A 23,370-nucleotide genomic window follows, 5' to 3' on the forward strand; every position below is an offset into this window, starting at 1 on the left:
TCTAAGAGACTACTATTTGGGAGTTAAGGTTTTTGAGTTGGCAGCTTTGGATTTGTGGCTTTATATTGTCGGCTTTAGATTTATGGCTTTAAACTGTCAGCATTTAATATGTGGCTTCGAATTGTTGGCATTAAACTGTTGACTTTGAATAGCTGACTTTAGAAATATGGCTTTTATCTGCCAGCATTGGATATAGGGATTTAAAATGTCAGCTTAAAATTTGTGGCTTTGAACTGTCTGCATTTGTCAGTTGCAATTTTAAAGCTATTTTTTTAACAGGACCCCAAAATACACACCTGCAATTAAACCATTAGGTTTTCTCGGAGCATCCCACATAACATATATGTTGTTGTTGCCGGGGGTAATGGCTCGTACATTAGTGGGTGGGGAGGGTTGACCAGGTTGGGTTTTAAACGACAATAGTGTTTCAAATGGAAGGGTTTGGTTGTGAACATGAATGACGACTACGTAATGGTAGCTGGTGAAAGGGTCTAAACCTGGAGGAAAATAATAATGTTAGGTACTTTGGTAATTGGTACGTTTGATTGTTTTACTACTTGTTTAACCTCGCATAGCAGACAGTAGAAGGTATAACAACTTGTCATAATTGGAAAACCTTGTACCCACTTAAGAGTTACAGTGTATGTAACTTGTGGATGATTATTTTTGGCATCGATGGCAATTTGAATAACCTATTAGTGATTACTGGGTTAGAGTAATTGTTTTTTGGGCGTCTTCCCCCAGAACACATACAAGGTGGCAGTTTTTTATACACAAAATACAAAGAACTCAATAAACAACTGCATTTAAAATATAACAGTGAACAATAAAATTTTCTTATACCTGAGATTTCAATATAGTGTCTTGTGGTCATTTTACTTGCTGCGAAACTTGTGCTAAACGCTTGACTTGGATCAAACTTTGCAAAATAAACGACGAATTTTGCCGTAGTTATGTTGGCAGGGAAGCTAGTGGCATGCCACGATATTCTGCGACATCTCTTCACATTGTTGGTGCACGGAGATGAACGGATACCGTATATGTACTGTAGAGGTTGATAGTTAGTTTGGTATAGCAGGAGGAGCTGGGATTTAGTTTTGCACAAACACAGATAGTTTCTCGGAAAGCATAAACTTTTTGGCTTGCAGGTTTTGCTCTTATGTTGATATTATTGAGGAGGTTTTACTTTGTTTAAGTAAAGTATGGTTCTTTTGGGTTTAATACAGAATTTGGCAAACTTTCAGCACACAAGCCAGTTTACGTTATTAATTTGACATGTAGGAAACATATTGACACAAAAATGTGTTGCAATAGAATAACACAATAATTTAGAACAACAACCTCTGGTTGATCATAAATAAGAAAAATAATTAAATTCATTAAATCATAAAACTAATCTGTACAAAACAAACAGTAAAGTTCTCACCCGACAGTTATTTTCATCTGACTTATCAGGGCAATCCACTATGTAATTACAACGTTGGTATACCATGGTGGGGCATCCTGGGGTCTGTGGGGTGGGATGAATATGACAGTGAGCTTAATTACAACATGTACTTACAATAATAAACTAATTGAGTAAAACATTGAAACGTTGTTTTATGGAAACCAATCAGCTAGAACAGCTGTTTTACACTCACAATGTTCTCCAAGTTTAAAGTGACAATTTCTACACCAATCCCTCTCTTTACGTAGACTAGATATCTAACCTAGGCCTAGACTAGATATCTAATCCAAACTTATTAATGTAATGCCAGACTTGAATTCTTTGGAACTGCTTGTAGAATACCAAACTTTTGCATTACAACTTATAGTTTGAAAAACAGAGTCCTAAACCCTAAACCAATTGTAATTTACTAATCTATTATCTTGGCAAATTTTTTCAAAAATAAACTTTGTCAAAATGATTATGAAACTTACAGGTGTAGGAACAGTAGTGATAAACTCAGCACATCCCTGTTCATCAGCATTGTCGCTACAATCAGGATATCCATTACATACGCTGCTACGTAATATACAATGGTTGTCCGCTGCACACCTGTGGTAATATGACATCATTAATGACATCATCACTGTTACTATGACATTGTATTATGACATCACATATTATTATGACATTATATAGTATAATGACCTCATCAATGAAAGCATATAGAATTGTGACATCATCAATGACATCATATAGTAATATGACTTCATCAATTAAATCATATAGAATTATGACATCATCCATGACATAATATGGTAATATGACATCACAACTCACCTGTAAAATGAGGGACCACAATCAACAGTCGTACAATTCTCGTCGCTGTTATCCGAACAATCATCTATTCCATTACAATGCAAAGACAATGCAATACACCGGCCATTGTGACACGTGAATTGATCTGTGATGTCATAAAGTATGATTATGATTTAAGTTGCTTGTGTATATATGGAAGTTTAGTGAAAAAAGTACAATTGAAGAAATATTTCTGCTGGGTGTAGAATCTCTGTTCTTTTTACAGTGATAAGATAGAATACATTATAAATGCACCTTAAATGATTTTATGCCGTAGCTCAGTTCTAAGAAAAAAAGATTTGCATTACTGTTTTAAGGAATAAATGAATTTTCCGCAAATACAACTTGTTAAGACTTTTTCTCTTACCTGTTCCACACTGTTGCCCACAGTTCTTTTCATCAGCATTATTTCCACAATCATTATCCCCATCGCATACAAACCTATCTAATATACAGGTCCTTGTACCACCAACACCACAGTAAGTATACCCATCAACACAGTGCATGGGGTTGGCTGTGGGGGGTGCAACACTTGGTACAGATGACATGTTACCACTACAGTGTGGAACTCCACAGTAGTCCCACCTGGGAAGATAAACATGTTGTTAAAGGTATGTTGATTAATATCAAGATGTATCAGTAATTTGGGTGATGTTGTACGCTTTAGTGCTAAGGTTGAATGTGGTTATATGCACAGGACAAAAAAACAGGCAGCATTTTGTAATTTTATATCACCTTTTCCTATATTTTATTAACCTAAAACAATAATAATTAATGCAATTGGTGTGGTCTATAGTTTTTGATTAATGTCCTGTAGTGAACTTAAAGAATGGCATTTATAAATGTCATTTATTTTACTATTTCTACTGATACCTTGTCATGTATTATTTGCAGGACTTTGCCCATGGCTTTACTGAACAAATATTAAAGAACGCCATCTACACCCTCATTTATTTATTATATTAAGATCTTTAATGGTCTTACCTTTTTGTTGGGTCAGTTGTATAGCACCATAAACCCCTTATATCATTATCCGGGTTCCTGCAGTAATTATGATGGGTGTTCTGGGGCCAGAAGTGGGGTTGGAAGGGGTGGTTAGAATCCCATCTTTGACACGTACGCCCGGTTTTTGTATAAGAACGAGTACCTTGTGTGTAAAGAAATTACTGTGTTCATGCCAGTAGGTATAAATTGCCTAGTAAAGGCACACAGGGTGTTAATAAGTTAATTCATATTTATTACTGGGTGTAGAAAGTACATCAGTGGGGCTTAGATTATAGCAATCTAGGCATAGATGCCCAACGTGTGCATGTGTAGGCATTGGATTGATTATGATACCCTATGCAAATAATCATGACACAAATTGTAACAGTGTAACTGATTATGCACCATCCAAAAGTAATAACTTGGGAATATGATCTAAAATACCCTCTGGTTTCTAAGAGGTAGTATCCATGACCCTAGGAGTGAGGTAATGGGAAAAACTAACCTACACCTAGGGTGCCAGACATAAACAGCACACATGGGGTAATCTACCTACACCCCAGGAGGCCCCCTTACCCACAACAATGTACCCACCTTGATAGTCATACCCATTACCCACCACACAGCCAGGGGTATCCCCCACAAAGTTGGGGCAGCCCCGTTCATCTGACCAATCACCGCAGTCGTTGTCCCCGTCACATTTGTAGAAACGGAAAATACAAAGTTGGTTCGCACACCTGTAGTTAAGAGTTAGATATGTTGGTCCATATTTAATGGTAAAAAGTAATAAAGGTTTTTAAATACAATAGTAAAAATTAATATTAATTAGGTGTTTGGTTAATACATGAACAAGAGGTACACATATAAACTCGATGAAATGATAAACTTATACATTTTTCCTTTTGCCTCAAAACAACTGAAGCCAAATTGCATGGGAATTTAAAATTGGTTTTGAAAAGTTAAAGAAAACATAAACCAACATACAATTATTGAATAGTTATTAGCTATCATATTAAAGATAAACTAACCTGAACTGTAGCAAGTCACTAAAGCAAGGTAGATGGTGAGCGGTAGGCGTGCTGGATGTAGTGTTGCAATCAAATTCATCGCTGTCGTCGCCGCAATCGTCAACGCCATCACATCGCCACACGAGGGGGTAACACATTCCTGAGGTTCGGCAGGGGAGGTGGGTTGACCCGCATTCGTGGGGGGGTAAGGTGGGTATAGGGGTAGTTGGGGTGGTGGCTGGGAAAAGGGTAAAACATGGGTGCATTTAATTATGATGGTTTTGTAAGTTAGGTGATATTCTATTATGGGTTAGGTGTATGCAGAAATACAGTGGTGTATGTAGGAATATAATAAAAGCTAGCTGTATGTAAGAATACATTGCTTGATACTGATAGTGAGGAAGCGGCAACCACTGATAAGTCACTGAATTTCCCACCCATTAGGATATAAATAGGTAAACCAACTAAAATTCGAAATGGTGTAACCAGAAACTAAAATAGCTTAAGCAACTTGGCTGTGGACATGAGAATGGCAACCACTAATAAGTCACTCATGCTCCCACCAATGAAGAAATAAATGACCAGACTAAAACAGACATATTCGTTTATCTAAAAACTAATTAGTTTCAGCAAAATTGGACATAAGTCATTCAATACCTGGTGTTGTTGGGCAGTTCAACTCATCTGAACGATCCGCGCAATCTGCAGTGCCATCACAGAACCACCATGTATATATACACCTTCCGTTATTACATGGGTGTTGGTGCGTATTGGCACATGTAGTGTTAGTATGGTGGGTACAGTTAGCTTCATCACTACCACCAACACAGTCAATATCTCCATCACAAACCCACAATCGTGGAAAGCAATGTCCTGACCACGAACTGTTAACAATATATTAATGTTAACAATATACGGTTTTATAACTTTTTAAATCTTTTTTTGTTTACTACCAAATGGGACGAGAAAAGGAATAAAATGATGTCCTATCTTCCCCCACCCTACTATTCCAATGTTAACAATATATAATATGTTAGCATTGTTAGGTAATAGACCTAATACTGTTTGATCCATGTTTTATTGTTATAAATTTTAACTTATAATTTTAAATGCCTAAAAATTATAAACTGCATCAGTGTGGTCCTATACTCAATAAACTTCTGGTTCACAGGGAGATGTTAATTTCAACTTAGCAAGCAGACCATGCAAGTCACAAGTAATACACACTAAGATCAGAAATATGGGTTGTATACGCAATAAATATTTTTGGTTAAATCTTGGGTTTTCGACGAGGACCTCACCCATATAGAATGCAATCTTGTCCAATAACATTCGGGAGGATAGAAAAAAGGGGTGTCGGGACCAGAAAACGCCAGTGTGGGTTAAAACTCTCAATAAACTTACTGTGTAGGTTGTGCACAATAGAACTGATATGTGGAATCACATGTAGTAGTTGGTTGTGTTGTATTCACACAATTCCTTTCATCAGACCAATCTCCACAATCATTATCTCCATCACAAGTCCACCTATGATGTCACAATGGTATGTTTATATTCTATTCTTTGTGGGCGAAACCCCACAGCGTGACATGCTATGGGACCTGAGATTTAGGCCAGAATTGGCCTATTGTACCATAGGACCTCACGTCCTCACCCATATACAACATAAATTTGTCACTTACGCTTTATTCTTGCAGTGTCCGTTATCACATAAGAAAGATGTGGAGTTATCACACGTGGCATACTGACATCCTTGCTCATCAGAGCTGTCCCTACAGTCATCATCATGGTCACATTGCCAAGAGGTTGGAATGCATCTCATGTTGTCACATTGAAACTGGTAGTCTGTGGACAAGTGCATGTTAGAAGAACAGAGGTTTTTAAGTGCCATGAAAACTGTGTATACCCATTATAAAGGTTTTTACAATATTTCGAGTGTAGGCAGATATTAAATTTATATTTAAAATGTATATTGTTTTGTGCAAATTTTGCTTAGCAGGAATGTATATGCATGTAGAATAGATTCTATTCGTGGATAAGGTTCTGTAGCGTGACGTGCATTGGAGCCTTTGATTTAGGCCAGAAATGGCCCATTACCACAATATTAAGGAGTATAAGCTAGATACACTTGTTATGTATCTTCAAGTTCTACATTTCAATATATAGCAGGGTGGGGAAAGATGTGACACCTTTAGCTAATAATATCCAAGTATCGAAATTGTGTTTTAAACAATTAACAACAGTCTATGAGAGTCGTAAGGGTATGGTTGTATAGTTATTTAAATGTTCTTTGTTTACTACCAGAAGGAACGAGAAAATAGAGTGAAAATGTGTCCCATCTTCCCCCATCCTACTATATATTGAAATGTATATATACAAACTTTTCTAAAAGGTTAATATTAAAATTACCCACTAATATTGCACCAGATGCACTTGTATCTGAAACTGAACCTACCTTGACAATGATTTGTCCTACAATCATTTTCATCTGATCCATCACCACAGTCATCTTGGCCGTCACATACCCACGATTGTAACACACATCGTTCGTTGGAACATAACATCTCATTGCTTTGACATGTCTTGTTTGTAGCCTTGACAATAAATAAATTTATTAGGTATTCTCAAGATCAAAATAAACAAGAAACTGTGCTTCTTAATTTCTTGATTACAAAAAGTTGGCTCCTAATTAATTTGGTTAGACCACATACGACTGGGTCTATTGGTGAACAAGAATACTTTTGTTTATGGCCTTGTTTGGTTAAGAGACTGTTTGTTGAAACTGGTAAATAAAATAACTAAAGCTACAACATTTAAACCGTCTAGGTCAATATATTATTGAAGGAGCAGGGGCCATGGTTACTAAGTCTCTAAAAAAGCCACAAACTATAAAAAGTAAGACGCAAAATAAAACACCGCTATATTCTTATTATAAGGTTATTAACACATGATTTTTATAAAACTAAAGTTGTGAACAAAATATTAGAGATAAGGTTGATAAAATAAATCTAAGTTATTTTATTAATAGGGCTTGAGTTTCTCTAAAAAAGGAGACAACAGACTACAAAAAATAATAACACCTGTATAATTTTATAATATAGTTGCTAAATTGACAAAATTGAGGTTAAAATTAATATAAATATAAGTAAGGTCCTCACCACACATGATGAATTGGTGTATAATTGATGGGGTGGGCACGTGCAAACCTCGGAACCATCTGGTCGATAACTAACTAAGACTTCACCACTTGAACTGCACATACATTTGCCTGTCTGTGGGTAAATAATGTAGTTAATATACATGATGCGTATGATATGAATACAGAATACTAATATGAGATATATGTAATATGCATTATACACAAGCGAAGGGCTAATTTTTTCTCTTTGTTTACAACATGTTTTTCACAGTTATTTTAAAATGTTTTGCCATCCCCCCTAAAAAATCATAGCTATGTATGTATACCATTATAGCTTTATAAGGTATATGTAATATGCATATTATTATATGATATAGGTAATATAGATATTACTATAGGCGTCTCATTTTTTAATTTTAAATAAAATATGGGGTGACATTGTTAAAATGCAGGTACATACATTGCGACAAATAAAGGAAACTTCATTTAATAATATGTCAAATACTGAATAAATAGGCCTATCTTGTTTGTATGTACAATTAACAGCATTGTTACAAACACATTATGTCCTTCCCATTTAAAATTTGGGTGACATGCAAAATTTTTTTGTTAACATTTTGTAAAAGTAGCAGTTTAATTCATTAAGCACTAAATAATATACCTTAAACAGAACATAAATTTAATTATAAACCAGAGATACCCTGTTCAGGGCCATGTATTATAACATAATTGATTAGTTTTTTTTAGACCTACCATATGACCAGTTGTTGTAGGCACTGCTGTGCATAGTTGGGTGCATTTCTGTGTCAAACACGGGGAGGGGTGGGCACTTTGGGACTGACGTGTAAATATCTATGATGTAACAATAGTGTTTTAATTCATCATTGTATGTATGTGGGTACGGTCCTGCATTGTGACACATCATGGAACGTTGACTAGGATTGGCCCATTATTTTACAGTATAATATACATATCTTGGATTATTAGTTTAAAAATATTGCCATATTTACTGGATGCATTGGGAAGAGATATTAATTGCATAAAATAGTTTTAAGTTTTATTTATCTCTTGGTATACAGTAATCAATATCGGAATAATTAAAATAGCGAAAAGATACGAATTACGGATAAAAACCACATGAGGAAAAGTGCCAAATAAAAGCCTTGCCGCTAAGCCCACAAAGTAGTATAAATTACCTCGTATTGAATTGTATTTAATTAAAACAAATGTGAGGTAAACAGTAATGGGCAAACTCTGGCTTGCACACCAAAATTTAAACAATATATCCTACAAACTAAATCTTACAAGATACATGCTTACCTTAAATGAATAAAATCTTCCTTGAAAATAATTCGACCCAATCATTAAATGGTCTGTATCAACAGAGTATTTATCTCGGAAGTAAATCATGTCACCAGTATTCATCCAATACAATTTGCTCTTGAACACATCAATTGTAGTAGTGTGGTATGTAGTAACTGTGTTTGTTAAGTGAATAAATAAATAATAATAATATTGGTTGGGTAAGTATTAATGTTATCATTGTGCAATAAATTAAGGTGTTTGACAAACACTTTATTGTTTGTCTGACAAACACTCTCCCAAACAGTTTAATAAAGCCAAGCACTTTCATCCCTTTCCACTTTAATTCAGAGCTGGGGATCGTAGCGAACTTTAGGAGTTGCCCAGAGTATTCCAAATTTACACAAATTACTGCATATATTATACTAATAAAGGCTGGCTGAAAATGTTGGGAGAATAAAAGGAGTCAGAGAAAAAAGACTTAAGGTGGCTGTACACAGTATCCGGCATGTGAACTCGCTTGCGAAGTCATATGCAAACCCATTACCGAGTTCCGCATGCGACAGCGAAATTCAGAAAAAAAAACAGAGAAAACAGACGAATTCAGCCGCCTACTGTGTACAGAGTATTAACATTGGTGTAAAGATTTAATTTCAAAATATTTTTTTAGGAGCAGTTTTGCTTTTAAAATATGGTGGTATCTTTAGATAACATATGAGTGTTTTTGTTGGTTTGCCTATTTTATCATAGTAAAGAAAAAAAAATCCTTAAAACTACATACTAGGGGAAATATGCAACTCTTGCCTAAATTCTAAACCCTTTATTTATTAATTGCTGTAGGACCTCACCCATATAGAATAGAACATATACCTGGCAAACGAGCTAATGTTCTGATTCGCGTGCCATCTAAAAATGCATGGAAAACCCTGGATGATTGGAACCAGTATAGATTATCACTTGGTAGGTCCAACTTCATATTATGGACATCACTTCTATGTAACGTGTGTATTAATGCTGTTACATTCGTACCATCCATGTTCATTCTATATATTATAGCAACATGTGTCGTGTTTGAAGAACCTGCAAATAAAGAATTTACAGGGTTTTATTTATAGTTGATTTTTAATGTCACAAAATCTGGGTAAAAAAGTCTTTGTCGCATGACAGATAAAAACTTTTTTTTTATAAAATCCATGTTAATTTCGTTTCTTTGCTAAGATCCTTTGCTTAAAGTATAACATGCCTAGTTTAATGACAACAAAATGAATGTAGGTAGAAGTTTTATTTATGTAAACTAAAACCCTAAATGTGTATGTGTATAGGTTTTAACATTCTCAGAAAAAACGACAAATTTTGAATACTTACATGCAGTGTATATATACCCATGCGTTGGGTCAATGGTCATATAAGTTTGCCTATATAAACATTGTGGGTTCTCCAACATACGAACGAATTTTCCCTCCATGTTAATTACATTAACATTCCCATCACACCAGTAGATATTACGGGACAACCAATCCACTGATAGTGAGCGTATGATCCGTGATCCAGGGTTAAATAGAGTGGTTGAATTGATTTGCACTGTAAAGTGAAATATATTTAAATATATGCTTGATTATATCCATTGGACGAGGTTTTATAGCGCAGCAGGCCAGAGTTGGTCCACTACTCAAAATAAATTTTAAATGTAATTACTGCAGGATTGTTGGTAAAAAGTATCGTTATAAATTAATATAATATTGTATTAGAATCACGGGTGGTTTTTTAAACTACATAGGGCCTAGAAGTTTGTGGGGCATAAACACTTGGTAATCTGTATATTTTCTAATCAACCTGCAACTAGAATTTTATTCTGATTTTCGATTTAGAATTTTGTAGGCAGCAGCGCAAAGTGTGCAGTATTTAGTAAAAAAGCAATGATTTAAAAGTTTGATGAAGTATATCTTACCTGAAGTTGTCACATTAAAGCAGGTTACTTTAATCCTCCCATGATAGACCCAATATAAACAGTTTGTTTTGTAGTCAAAGTCAAACAGATGAATTCCTGGTACAGCATTGTTAAGGAGGACACTTTGGTTCGTTACCATGTCATATCTTTGTAGACCTATTTGAAAATTATAAGCTGTCAAAGTCCATATGCGTGAGGTTTTTGATCGTTTTTTTTGACAAAATTTAGGGAGACAGGTCAGTTATACAGTTTTACACCATAGTCGTCAAACATGGGGAACTTTTTAATTCATGTGTTGAATACTGTTTATTTTGGCTCTGCCTGTTTTTTTTTGACACCTAACAGCAAGAGAAAGGCTATTTGTCCGCCTGTTTGAAAATGTCACCTTTGGCACCTCTAATGTTATGCATATGTCAATGTGTCTGCGGCATTTGAGACAAGTGGTGCCAGCAATATGAAGCAGTTTATGGACATATAATAATAAGAATCATTTTGATAAGTGTGAGGTCTTTGATGAACTAATCATTTTAAAAACAAAATAGCAACTTTAAAGTGCAGCCACTAAAACAAAAAAGTAGCTTTTTAATGCGGGTAAGAGCAAACTCAGGCTATAAACCCAGGTTCTGTGTCATGCCTTGCCAAAGGACCTTACTCGTATTCGTATATAACACCCCCGTTAAAAAAAACCCACCCACCAATAGAAGTTGAAAGTATCATAAATGAATTTTCCTCTTGCACTGGGCAAGGTACAAGGTCCGGAGCATAGTGGCTCTCCGCTGACCCCCCCTGGCAGATATCTCCTTCTAGTTTCCGATAACCTTTTGTTCTGTTGTAAAATTTCCCAGCGCTACATGTTGGTGGGACCTGTGTGTAAAATAATGTTTATTTCAATTACCAAATATATATATAAATACACATATATATATATATAAATATTTAATATTTGATTTGATGTATTATAATAAACTATCCTTTAAAATGAAAACAAATTTGTTTCATTAGTTTGAATCTAAAAAATATAATTTACACTAATTTCTTTTTAAATTATAAGAAGTTTTGAAAACAGTTTGGAAAATGCAACAGTTGCACACTTGCACTGCATAAGCTTGCATTACAATACGTAGAAAGACTTTTACATGGTAATACACAGGAACTATGATGTCATAATACTGTGACGCATCATCAAGACAAACACAGATAGGGACAGATGATTAATGACCTCAGCGACATGGATTGACTTGTGACAATAAGCATTGTGATGTAATACACTAACAACATAATGCAAAAAACTATTGCAATAATTACTACATGGCAAAAAGGGGAGCTTGTATTACTGGAGGAAAAAATACCATACCATATCCATTTAGTATATTGTTGTATTAATTGTTGGTATGAATGTATAAAGTGTAGCAGCATAATATATATTTAAGCGCCACACATGGTCACAATTCCTCACAAAACACAGAATGTAAAACACTGGTTTAAATCCTCCATGACTGTACATATACATGGTACCGGTGACATAGCCCGGCAAAAATTATTATTTTTAGTGGAACATAGATCTAAAATTGTAAATCAACCTAACTCGGTATGAAAACTTTTTAAGTAATAATAATAGAACCAAAAGCTATAATTTTTTGGTTGAATGGACTAATGACCAAAAGGATAAAAATCTCCCTAACTATGCAACAGCGTGTATGAGAAATGAGAACCAGCACAAAACATAAAACTACCTGGTATGGATCCATTGTACTTGTAGGGTTAGGAACACAATATATTCCCCAGAAATTTGGAACATGGAATCCAGCATCACATTCGAAGTCTAATCTTGTACATTGACATTGCTTAATTGTTGTAGGACGGTCGTAGTTACGCCCATTGTAGCAGTTTGCGTGCTGTGTGTGGAGAACTATGTTAATATTATGAAAATAATAAAGTCTTCCCGTAAATTACTTTGCTAACAGCCTTTTGATTTCATATTTACATTACATTTATCAGGGTAATTAATTAAAATATTAAAAATGCTCCAATGACTGTAAGACATATGGCTGCTAAAACTATTGTGTGTGTGGAAAACTAGCTTAGTAATATAAATATAATGGTGAATGGTGTTGTGACGTTTTATTTACATCACATTGTTAGAGTAAAAAAATATAAATTTAAATATATATGTTTATACACATTTATGTTATTTTATTGATGAAGCAGATACAATAGACATGTTGAGTGTCTATAAAAAGGTACATGTTTCATAAAAGGTTGAGAAACACTGTTGTACAGACAAAGAGACAATGTAATTTTATAATGAGAAAAGGAAATACAAAATACACATAACAGTTCAACAAGCTATATATAGCCCAGTTTAAACAGAACGTGATGAATAAGTGATACTTGTTTATTATCCTTGCATTGCAGGGCAAGGGCAGTCATTATAACACTGAAGTCCTATTCCATGATAATTGTAATCTTTGAACCAGGTATACAGATTTTTGGATGTATGTTTTTTCATTAAAACCATATTTTTTCGTTGCTCTAACAACTGTACAGCACAGGACTTATAATACTATTTATTTAGTTTTATCAAAATAAACACAGTAAATATTCCACAGTATACACATAATATCCCACATTATTTTACCCCGATACTATTAGAGTTTTCCAGTAAGAAGGAATAATATTCATTGTTTTATTACAAAGGCAGGAAGTGATGTCAAAATCGATTAAATATTACAATTCAAAACCCAGAAGGGTTATTTAAAGTGCAATTCATATTCAGTATTTTTTAATAATATTTTAAAATGTATATATATGACATAGGGTGTTGGGTTTTAGATTTTAAACTAATTTTCTCATTTTTAAGGTTAATTCCAACCTTTACTTTTGCCACAAGACATAATATTTTTATGATGGCATATGATATATAAGCTGATCATATGTCACCATAACGAATGTAGAATTTATTAACTAGTCCGCCATGTGGTAGGACTTCATCTGTTTATATCAAGTAACCTTGGTAAAATCTCATGCATAGCAGAGGAAATGTTCTTTTTAACAGAATATACGTAAATTTATTGTACCAAAAGATCGATTTCTTAAAAAAAGTAAAAAGTTTCCAAATATCTAAAACTGAACACAAGTAAAAAATGACCGAAATCCGCCACTAAATATCTCATATATGAAATGTAACAATTACCTGTCTCCTCCTTTTATATTTAGTTTGTCCACCCATTATACAAGTGACTCCCCTTTCATCAACCGGTGACCAATCCTTATAATCCTCATCCTTGCATTTAGCTGGTAACACAGCTCGTAGATCAACCTGGTGCATGTCATTACAAAATTACAAGTAGAAATAAATAAGAATATTTAGGATGGTGAGGTTCTAGTGAGTGATGTAAACACACATTGTATGCATCTGTTTGACATACTATTTTGTATTTCTAAAATTTGGATAGGCACCGACCCTGCAGTGGCAAGGTGGTCCACAGTGATAGTACCAATAAAATTTTCTACACCGTTTAAAACATACGCAGGAGCGCATGTCTAATTACCATGTAATCTTACAGTTTAAGAATGAGATACTGCCTATCTTGGTGAATAACTGAACATATCACACAAAAAATGGGAGTAATTCTTTATGATAGGGTAATAAGTAAACTTAAGTCCGTACCCCACGTACCCTCACATGTATATAGCACTTAGAACCTCACAAATATAGAACATAAATGGTTCAACACACCTGTACAATGACCCAAGAATGGACTCCAGTGTTAGTTGATCCAAACACAGTGAATACTGTGCTAGTTTCGCCAGGTTCAGTCATTAAGCCATAGACACGAATGGTCTCGTTATAAAACTGGTGAGTGTCCCATGTTTGTCCTGTAAAATACGGAAATAACTTGGCGAAAAAGAAAACAAAGGAATAGCGTGGGTGGAAACTTCCATTCTTTTAAAAGTACATTGTCTTAAGCATTTTCCTAATGCAAAGCCTGCATAACAAGTATCTGTACTGCATTTGCATGCTTTTTAAGTGTGCATCATTCTAAGTGTGTCTACAAAAGTAAGGCTTTAATATATACGATTGGTTTGGGCCTTTGGGTAATGACAAAAATCAATTTTACAAATAAACAAAAACACCAAAATGTTAAAAACTACACAGAACTGGCCTAGTTTCATAAAAACCATTTTAGGCAATTATCAGCATCACATTAAACTAAAATGAACAACAGACATGACAGTAATAAATATTAATGTTGAAAGTCACATGGTTATGTTGTCACCAGGTCGCTATATAAAGCCTGAAGGCAAGTATTTTAATTCACAACTCATAGCGTAATTAAACACAGTACGATACATGAGACCTGAGACCGTATAATTAGCTTAGAACACCAGCCTATAATGGCTAAGTGCTTAAACATATTACATTACACGTAGCCGCATTAAATCAGCTTATGGTGCAAAAAGGTTTAGAAAAATTAAATAAGCGCTGCAGCTGAAAATGACTATGAATATATGTATATATATATATATATCTAAATACAAATTTTTTAAAGAAAACAAAAATGTAATAAAGTGTTGGCCAAACACAACTTAACTTTTAGAAACACCATTTAAAATGGTACAACCAATTTTTATTTCTTGTTTTGTTGATCACAACTACAAAAACATGTCCAGACAGGTCCAGCATACAAAAGTCATATAAATAACATGTAACAATCCCAGAAGAGTAAATACATAGTAACAACTTGTACCACACACCTTGATTAGTTGAATACCACAGCAGGTTAGATCTTTGAAACTGCATTACTGCGGCAATAATCCCACCATGGTCCCCCCATACGTAGAACCATAATCCAGATAATATCTACAACATACAACATTGTTGACTATTTCATAGATGTGATCAAAAAGTGCAGAATATGGTTTATTGCATAAAGTGCCAGGAATGGATAAAAACAGTAGAATAATACTGTAACAATTTTGCTATCATGAATTATGTATTATATAAATTGGCTGCTTAAAAAGCAATAATGTTATTATGGAAGCATAAATGTTTTTATAATTACACCAAAACTTGATCATGGTATGACACAACAAAATAAAATATTATATAAACCTTGTTTGGTGGGTTAAGCTAACAAATCGTGTTTACAGAATAAATGTTGCACAATCTTAATTTATCCGTGATAATAAACATAAAATTACCATAAGTTAGTATAGATGGGAATTTTTTGGAAATTTCGCATAGCATTTTTTGGAAATTTTGCCTAGCATTTTTTGGAAACTTTGCATTGTTTGAAAAGACATACCGTATAAATTCTTTGAACATGGTGCCATAAAATAGGCAATTAAATATCGCCATCGTAGTGTGTAACATAGGGGTAGTGTTACCATTGTCATACCACATGAGAATTATTACATCACATGACATGTGACTGTGATGTCATATTACATGTTGTAATGAAACCATGTTTACAGACACAAGGTTAGTTAAACATTCGTTGCTCCTGGACGGCAAAACGATTTTAAGGTTTTCCATCAGTTACTATTTTGCCAATGTTTCATTTTTTTGTAATTGCAGAAGTAAATATATATTTTAAAATACCTTAACACAAAAATATTTAAAAATTTCCCTGAAAAAATTAAAACAAGCTAATTATAATTAAAAAACCTACATTTGTCCATTGCCTTGTTATACTGTGGTTGGAGTCATAAGAATTTCATTATTATTGTACTAAAGTTATTTTTGTTTTCTTAAATTGCCTAAAACTTACTAAACGATAACTTAAACAAACTTACATTTGTCCAGTGCCTTCCTGCCGAGTCCGAGAAAAACAGACTTGGGTCAGTTCGGATACTTTTGCCAATGTTTCCCTGGCCCAGGACGAACCCTGGGGCAGAGGGGACTGAAAATATGGGGTTGGATCGAGTACTGGGGTAAGCTTGGTGGAAGGCTTGGGTTAAATGGAGAGAGCAACCACTTCTGTGGGGTAGGAATTAGGTTAGTTAAAAAGGATTGTATGCAGAATCAGTATTGCATTCATTATCACAAAGTGGAAAACTGACAGTGCGTAAAAAAATTCTTGAACGAGAAATTAATAAGAGTTTAAATAGAAGAATGTAACTGTATTACATATCATCATTTAGTTAAAACGCTCCGGACTGTACATTTTGAGATTCAATTAGGTTTTAATTATTTTTGTAAACTATTTATTTAGTTGCGTCACTGTATTGGAAATTATACAAAATAATACACGCTACACATGATTGGTATGATGATGAATAACTGATAAAACAAATGGCTATTGATTATTGAAAAGCGTGAAAGCTTTATTTATTTCTACAATATTAGTATAGTCTTAAAACTATGGGTGGGAAACTGTGAGTGTAAACAATATTCTTACTTTAATAATGTTTATAATATAGCAATTAAAATAGGAAAGCAGAAAAGTCACTCCGTATAGTTCCTATTACAGTGATACTGTGAATGTCACACACACACACGTACACACACAAACGCACTCATACATACCTTACAGAGCAATTTATCTTTGCTCCTGTTGCGTCATATTCAGGAGCAGGAATATGCTCCCAAAAACCTCCTTTATCAAAAGTGATGAGAGACCTCATGCTCCCTGCATCATACACTTTTCCCGGCATTGACGACTTGGTCATCACATTAGCAATGAAGATGCTCTTCATTCCACTCACTTTGTGAATGTCGGCAAACCTCTTGTTGGCATATAAGCTGTGGAATTAGGTTGGGGTTTAGTGGATGTTAAACTATATTTTGAGTATGGGCGGAAATTAAACAATTCATAAATTTATTCTGTTAGTTCAGTTAGCATATAGGCTTGTTGGCATATAAGCTGTTGAATAAAGTGGGGTATATTGGATGCTAAACTTTATACTAAGTAAAAGGGGAAAATAAGAAAGGTTGGTTGAACTTTGTAATTAGGATAATAGAGTACATGTCTCTTTATCTGGCCTTACCCACATATAGAATGGAAATAAAGAAAAATCAAATAAAATCCCTAGCCCTTAAGATTAGATTGAAAAATCTATGCTACATAACTGGCACCAACACGTAAGACTATAGCAATTGTCATAATCATGTACTGTACGTGTATTACACTCTACGCATTAAGTTTTATTGTAAAATATAGTGAGATTGTCATGCCCTAGAACTTGGCTTTGTTTTTATGGCAAATTCATATTATTTTTCAAAAGCAATCAGTTTTAAGATAGGTGATGTCCCGTAACCTTTGGTCAGACAAAATTTTTTAACAATTCTATGCAAAATTGTTACAAAGGTATAGACCTACACACCAGTTATACATAACTAACAACATACATGTACTGTGTTAATATTGTAGTATTCATGATGTTAAGGTTTTATAATTAGAACAATACATTACATGCTTCATGTCATCTTAATGGGAAACTCAGGCAACAAGTATTATTTTTGGTCACATTGATTTGTTAATTAATAAATGTCTGATTACCATGTTTTAACTAAAGACTGTTTATTTTTTGTTAAAAATTTAAGAAGCTACACTATTGGACTTACTATGAAATCTAGTTAATTCAAAATAAACATTGATTTTTTTTTTATAAATCGAAAATCCCCACACAATATATTCAGTGTTTAATGAAACGAACTAACCTCCAGGGGGCGAGCCTATTTATCAATCGTGCATTATTTAAAACAGGAAGCATGAAATATTCAAAGGCAGGTAATTATGTTCATTCTATGTAAGGTTTGTTGTGTGTGTATCGGACATATGTTGCTGATGTAAGAATAACTTTGACAACAATTGCTGATCTTCATTCGTAAGACACAAAGTAATTGGGCTATTAATGGGTCGAATACTAATTAATTCAATAAATATTAAGTAAGAAAGCTATTATTAAATAATTGAGAGCATGAGTTGTGTAAAGCCACCATTCATGGTGTAAAAAACACATGTGTATTAAACCCTTGGTTTTCCACGGTAAGAATAAACTTGAAAAGTATTCCAACTTAACAGTAAGCATGGGACTTACAGAGCTACCATGTATATAAATTGTAATTCAAAAATTTCCTAAACATCACTCAAACTGCTAACTTTACAAGACCACAATGTTGTAGTTGTGTTAAACTAACAGGATGTAAAGAACCAACATTTACCTGAAAGTTGACTCAGGGCCTAGTGGGGTGTAATAGGTCACATTTTGAAGGGATAGCGAAAAGTCAACACCATTTGGCTCCGAAATATAAATGTTAGATACACCAGGTCCATGATTCACGCATACCATAATCTGTATTAATGTAGATTGGTAAATGAATAGGAATATGGGTGACCAAGGTTATTGTTGTGCTCTTGGGTTTGTATTGAGAATTACTACATAACTACACAATTAATAATGAAACACGCTGACTGCGGCACATTGCGCAAGTCACGTGGCTAAGGCATGCCAGTGCCTTTCTGTCGCGGGTGTGCTCGGAGGCGTGTCTATAACAGTTATATTAAGTTACAAAGGTCCAAGAATGGGTCAAGTTTACAATGATCGAGTATAGAATCAGCAAATGTTTCACCAAGTCTACTATTTGCAAGCACTGATTATCTCAACAGTTTTGGTAAATCTTATATAAAAAAGCAATAAAACAGTTGGTTAAATAGCACAATTTAAACATCAATAATATTAATAAAAAAGAAAAAGTAATTCTTCCATTACCAAGTGTAAACTTAATTATGCAATTTAAGTCCTATGTATTGGGCACCTTCTTATAAAATCCCACAAAAAAATTCTCAGCATAAATAAAAACGACAGATGTTAAAAAAAAGTATTCACAAAACACAGTAGGTAAGTTACGTAAGTACCTGTCCATCTGAAGCATCAACGACATAAAATTCTCGCATTGTAAGAGTGTTGGGAAAGCTGGCTTTTGAGAAACGAGAATGCCGCGTTCTTGCTAACCATAATTCCTTGTTGCCTGAACCTGGGGTGATGTGTGGTTAATTCTTTTTGTAACTGACCGGTGTGTGTAAAAAATGTTACCATCTATTAAATACACGGCATATAGCAAAACCAGGGAGAAATTTCACTAATATTTAGCTCATTATTAATTGCTCAATTTTTCACAGGTGTTTATATAAGTTAAGTTGAATTTAAGTGACGCTTCCGTATTTTTGACAGTTTTACAAAAAAAAATTAGCTATATTATCTTTTTTTTACAGCGGATCCTTGTTGTTTTCTATCAAGATTTTGAAACAATGTTAAAAAAATCTGTTTCCCTTGCCTTGTGGGGAGTTCCGTACAGCTACCATGGTCGCATTCATCAGTAGAAAATCAGTGACATGCGATATCACAACTTGCTCTCTGATGTCATTTTGGAAATACGTTTCACTTCTAAGAATTGTGTACGACCCGTCTAAGTTTGTGCGTCGGACGTACAACGTGTCTGGGTTTGTTTCAAATTGACTTGTAGCTGTGGAATAATTAAGCAATGAATCTAATGGTAAAGTTTAGTTACAACTGTTGGAATTATTGGAATAAATATGCAAACAAACAGAAAGACATTTCAAGAGGTCACATATGTTTGCTACACAGACTTTTTCATAGAATTTATAAGGTTATAACTCAGTTAGATAAAATTTGTGGGAAAAACAATATTTTTTTAATAGTTTAAACCAAAAAATGGTAACACAAAAAAAGCAGTAATGATATGTTATTTTGAAAGTGGTTTATATTTGAATGGAAGTTAAGTTACATGCCACAAACTTTTTAGTAAATTTAAAAAAAAAAAATTACAAAAAAAATAACAAGACTTAATTTTAAAGGTTAAAATATATCTAACCTGCTGAAAAACCAAACTCATATTTTTCCACCCTGGTCTGTATTCTAATCCATGAACTTCCAAAATCACTTGATTTAAACAAATTCTTTCCAGTTTCATCATGTCCTATTACTATCCATGGCTTTACTGGGTTAATTGTTAGAGTACTCGGGGTGAATGGTAACGGTGTTACATGGTGAAAATTACGGCCCGAGTCAGTGGTAGTGAACAAACTAGGGGTGTGTCGATCCATGAATATGTAACGGTCGATATTGTGATATGCGTGGACAAAGTCAGAGATACGGGCCTGTGGAAGTGACCCGCTTGATGAACTGCTAATCTTGCGCTGCAAATAAAATGCAAATTAATATAAAACAAAACTATTTTTATATGGGTAACTAAGGTCCCTATGGACCCAGGATTTGCGCCTGAATCGACCCATTACCCTAACACCCAGGGTCTTACTGCATGGATCTCATCAATATTTTAATTCAAGATTTATATACCTTTTTTTATATTATTGTCCATAAACTGCCTGGGTAGAGTCTGTTTGGTAGACCCTTGGTGTTGGGGTAACGGGGCAACAAACCTAGGTCCTATGTGTGCCACACTAAAGACCTCACCCTTATAAAACAAGCAACACATAAAAAAACTTACACTAAAAGTTGCTCCGTAATCATAAGAGAAATAAACATTTGATGTTCTGACGGATCCACTTCTTTGATTCTTTGTTAAAACTGCGATATTAGAACTGTTGAGACCCGCCCAGTGTATAACAAGTTGCCTGTGCAATTACAGTGGATTAAATATAAAAAGCAGCCTATAATATGAGATAGGAATATTGCAATGAAGGTTTAGTAGAAGACCTTTGGAGCACATGTACCAAACATGCGGTGGCATAATGATAGTCAGGCCAATTTTTGAACTTTTAAACTGCACTAATATGTAAACATTACAGTTCATGGTCAATGAGGGGAAATTTGTTTTACTGAATTAGAAGTCTACTTATCATTGCCTCTGCTACATTTGTGTTTGGCACATATTGTTTGAATAATACGGGATTTTCGTTGACTATATCGGTGAATAATCAGTTTTTAACAAAATAACAATAGGCATATAGATGTCGTTTGTCGTGTAAATATTTTATAAAAAACCAACACAATGAAAGAATAATATTTTAAAGTGTTGCCAGATAAAAATACTTTTTAGTGCGGCCAGACAAAAACGTACGTGTTTCCATCATGCAGTTCAGCTTGTGTGACTGAAATGTCAGAATGAGTTGTAGCACTTCGTTTGTTAATTGTGTGCTCATAATTAACTTCATTGTTATCTTGTATATTGCCATTATGATGTAACAAGTCATTGTCAGCTTCCTTTAATTTTCTGTTAAAATATTTTAAAAAATAACTTTTTCTGAGATGAATATTTCCTTATATAATTATATATATGTACTTTTCTTGCATATCGGCAATACGGCAACAGTCAGGGCCAGCAGCGGGTAAAACGTTTCTGGACTAAATCTCAGTTCCGCTGGCGTGCCAGACTCTAGGGCCAAGCCCAAACACCAAAATAAAAATATGCGCTGATTTAATGTTCCTGTTATGTTATTTTGGAAATCCTAAGACGCCTAATAACACCGTTTGCCACTCATGTTAGACCTATCTTTAGCTTATCAAATTTGGATCACTTGAAGTGGTGGTATAATTAATTATATATGGGTGTCTGCTCATGTATTTTTGTGTAGTTTTACAACCATATCACATTAACCAGGCCCTTTTAGGCTTAATGCTGTCAGAGGATAGCCATGAAAACAAGGATACACAACTTGGATGCAAAGCAACCTTCAAACACCCTCATTTAAGTTTTATATATAATATATACGAATGTAACTTGCTTTATCCTCTCGTACGGGTAACCATGTCTTTGTAAGTGATTAACTTTTGACACACAAATATATATATGTATAACAAACAACAAATATAAAGAGAGATCATAATCAAACCTTTCCAAATCAGGAATTTTACTTTCTCCATTGTTTATGACATCATCCACATCTCTTGTGATGTAATACTTTCCATTGTTTAATATATGATCTTCATGTTTAAATAAACTCTGAACAGACTCGTCAAAATTTGCCGACACAAAGTTAAATAAAAATATTATAAAGAGCAAACCACATGGTTTGAACAAAAACATGTTCAGCTTATTTTAATCAACAATATGCATTAGATTCATCTGTAAATAAAAAGCATGTGAGACCTTTATCGTCATGGTAGACAACTATAATACACCATTTTTAGACAGAATGTCTACATAAAATTGAGGGTTTTCCAAAAAAAATCCGCAAAAATTAAATTTAGCCATTTTCGAAGAAAATTTACCATGCACTGTTGTTTGTACATTGTAATAAATACTTCTATATTAAACTAAAATAAATAAGTGTAAAAATCCACGCAAAGACACGAAAAAAAAATTAAAATCCTTACAACAAATTTTGTACAACAGCAAATATCTTTCTTCCAAATTTTTAAAATCTGTATTTATTTATACTCACATATATATATATAGGCTATATAAAAAAATATATATACATATGTGTTATAAACATATAGCAACTACTGGAGCAGCTGGTACCCCGATTTTTAAAAGTATTGATCATACACTTAATTTTTTATTACAAATTACCATATTCTGCAAACTATTATTTTGATAAAAAATAATACTGCAAACTATTATATTGGTAAGATATGGTACAAACTAGTTTGTATCGAAATACATGAAACTTTCCATTTATTGTATATTTGTATGTCTGGTAAAGTCATTAGGATAATTTTTACAAATTAGAGTTTTCATGTTACAGGCCTATATATATAATGTGTCACATGG

At 33.9% G+C, this 23,370-nt stretch overlaps 1 protein-coding gene across 1 annotated transcript in view; it reads right to left on the bottom strand.

Moving 5' to 3' along the window:
- The window catches only part of LOC100178345 (sortilin-related receptor-like), a 36,352-nt gene that overhangs the window by 8,143 nt on the left and 4,839 nt on the right, over nt 1–23,370 (bottom strand). The window contains exons 3-35 of the mRNA XM_009861164.3: nt 22,487–22,719; nt 21,715–21,867; nt 21,142–21,268; nt 20,506–20,830; nt 19,948–20,136; nt 19,529–19,647; nt 18,835–18,965; nt 17,197–17,412; nt 16,464–16,647; nt 15,423–15,528; nt 14,404–14,543; nt 13,858–13,983; nt 12,398–12,559; nt 11,360–11,528; nt 10,665–10,820; nt 10,082–10,297; nt 9,587–9,796; nt 8,735–8,892; nt 8,168–8,266; nt 7,434–7,547; nt 6,731–6,869; nt 5,958–6,120; nt 5,680–5,802; nt 4,933–5,159; nt 4,297–4,513; nt 3,863–4,005; nt 3,269–3,431; nt 2,652–2,869; nt 2,267–2,390; nt 1,921–2,038; nt 1,427–1,510; nt 844–1,045; nt 297–497 (exon numbers count right to left, since the gene is read on the bottom strand). Coding sequence (XP_009859466.2) covers nt 297–497; nt 844–1,045; nt 1,427–1,510; nt 1,921–2,038; nt 2,267–2,390; nt 2,652–2,869; nt 3,269–3,431; nt 3,863–4,005; nt 4,297–4,513; nt 4,933–5,159; nt 5,680–5,802; nt 5,958–6,120; nt 6,731–6,869; nt 7,434–7,547; nt 8,168–8,266; nt 8,735–8,892; nt 9,587–9,796; nt 10,082–10,297; nt 10,665–10,820; nt 11,360–11,528; nt 12,398–12,559; nt 13,858–13,983; nt 14,404–14,543; nt 15,423–15,528; nt 16,464–16,647; nt 17,197–17,412; nt 18,835–18,965; nt 19,529–19,647; nt 19,948–20,136; nt 20,506–20,830; nt 21,142–21,268; nt 21,715–21,867; nt 22,487–22,680 — 5,416 coding nt within the window. The 5' untranslated portion in view covers nt 22,681–22,719. The remainder of the gene's footprint in view (nt 1–296; nt 498–843; nt 1,046–1,426; nt 1,511–1,920; nt 2,039–2,266; nt 2,391–2,651; nt 2,870–3,268; nt 3,432–3,862; nt 4,006–4,296; nt 4,514–4,932; nt 5,160–5,679; nt 5,803–5,957; nt 6,121–6,730; nt 6,870–7,433; nt 7,548–8,167; nt 8,267–8,734; nt 8,893–9,586; nt 9,797–10,081; nt 10,298–10,664; nt 10,821–11,359; nt 11,529–12,397; nt 12,560–13,857; nt 13,984–14,403; nt 14,544–15,422; nt 15,529–16,463; nt 16,648–17,196; nt 17,413–18,834; nt 18,966–19,528; nt 19,648–19,947; nt 20,137–20,505; nt 20,831–21,141; nt 21,269–21,714; nt 21,868–22,486; nt 22,720–23,370) is intronic.

Source organism: Ciona intestinalis, chromosome 8, assembly GCF_000224145.3.
Source record: "Ciona intestinalis chromosome 8, KH, whole genome shotgun sequence".
NCBI classification, from domain to species: Eukaryota; Metazoa; Chordata; class Ascidiacea; order Phlebobranchia; family Cionidae; genus Ciona; species Ciona intestinalis.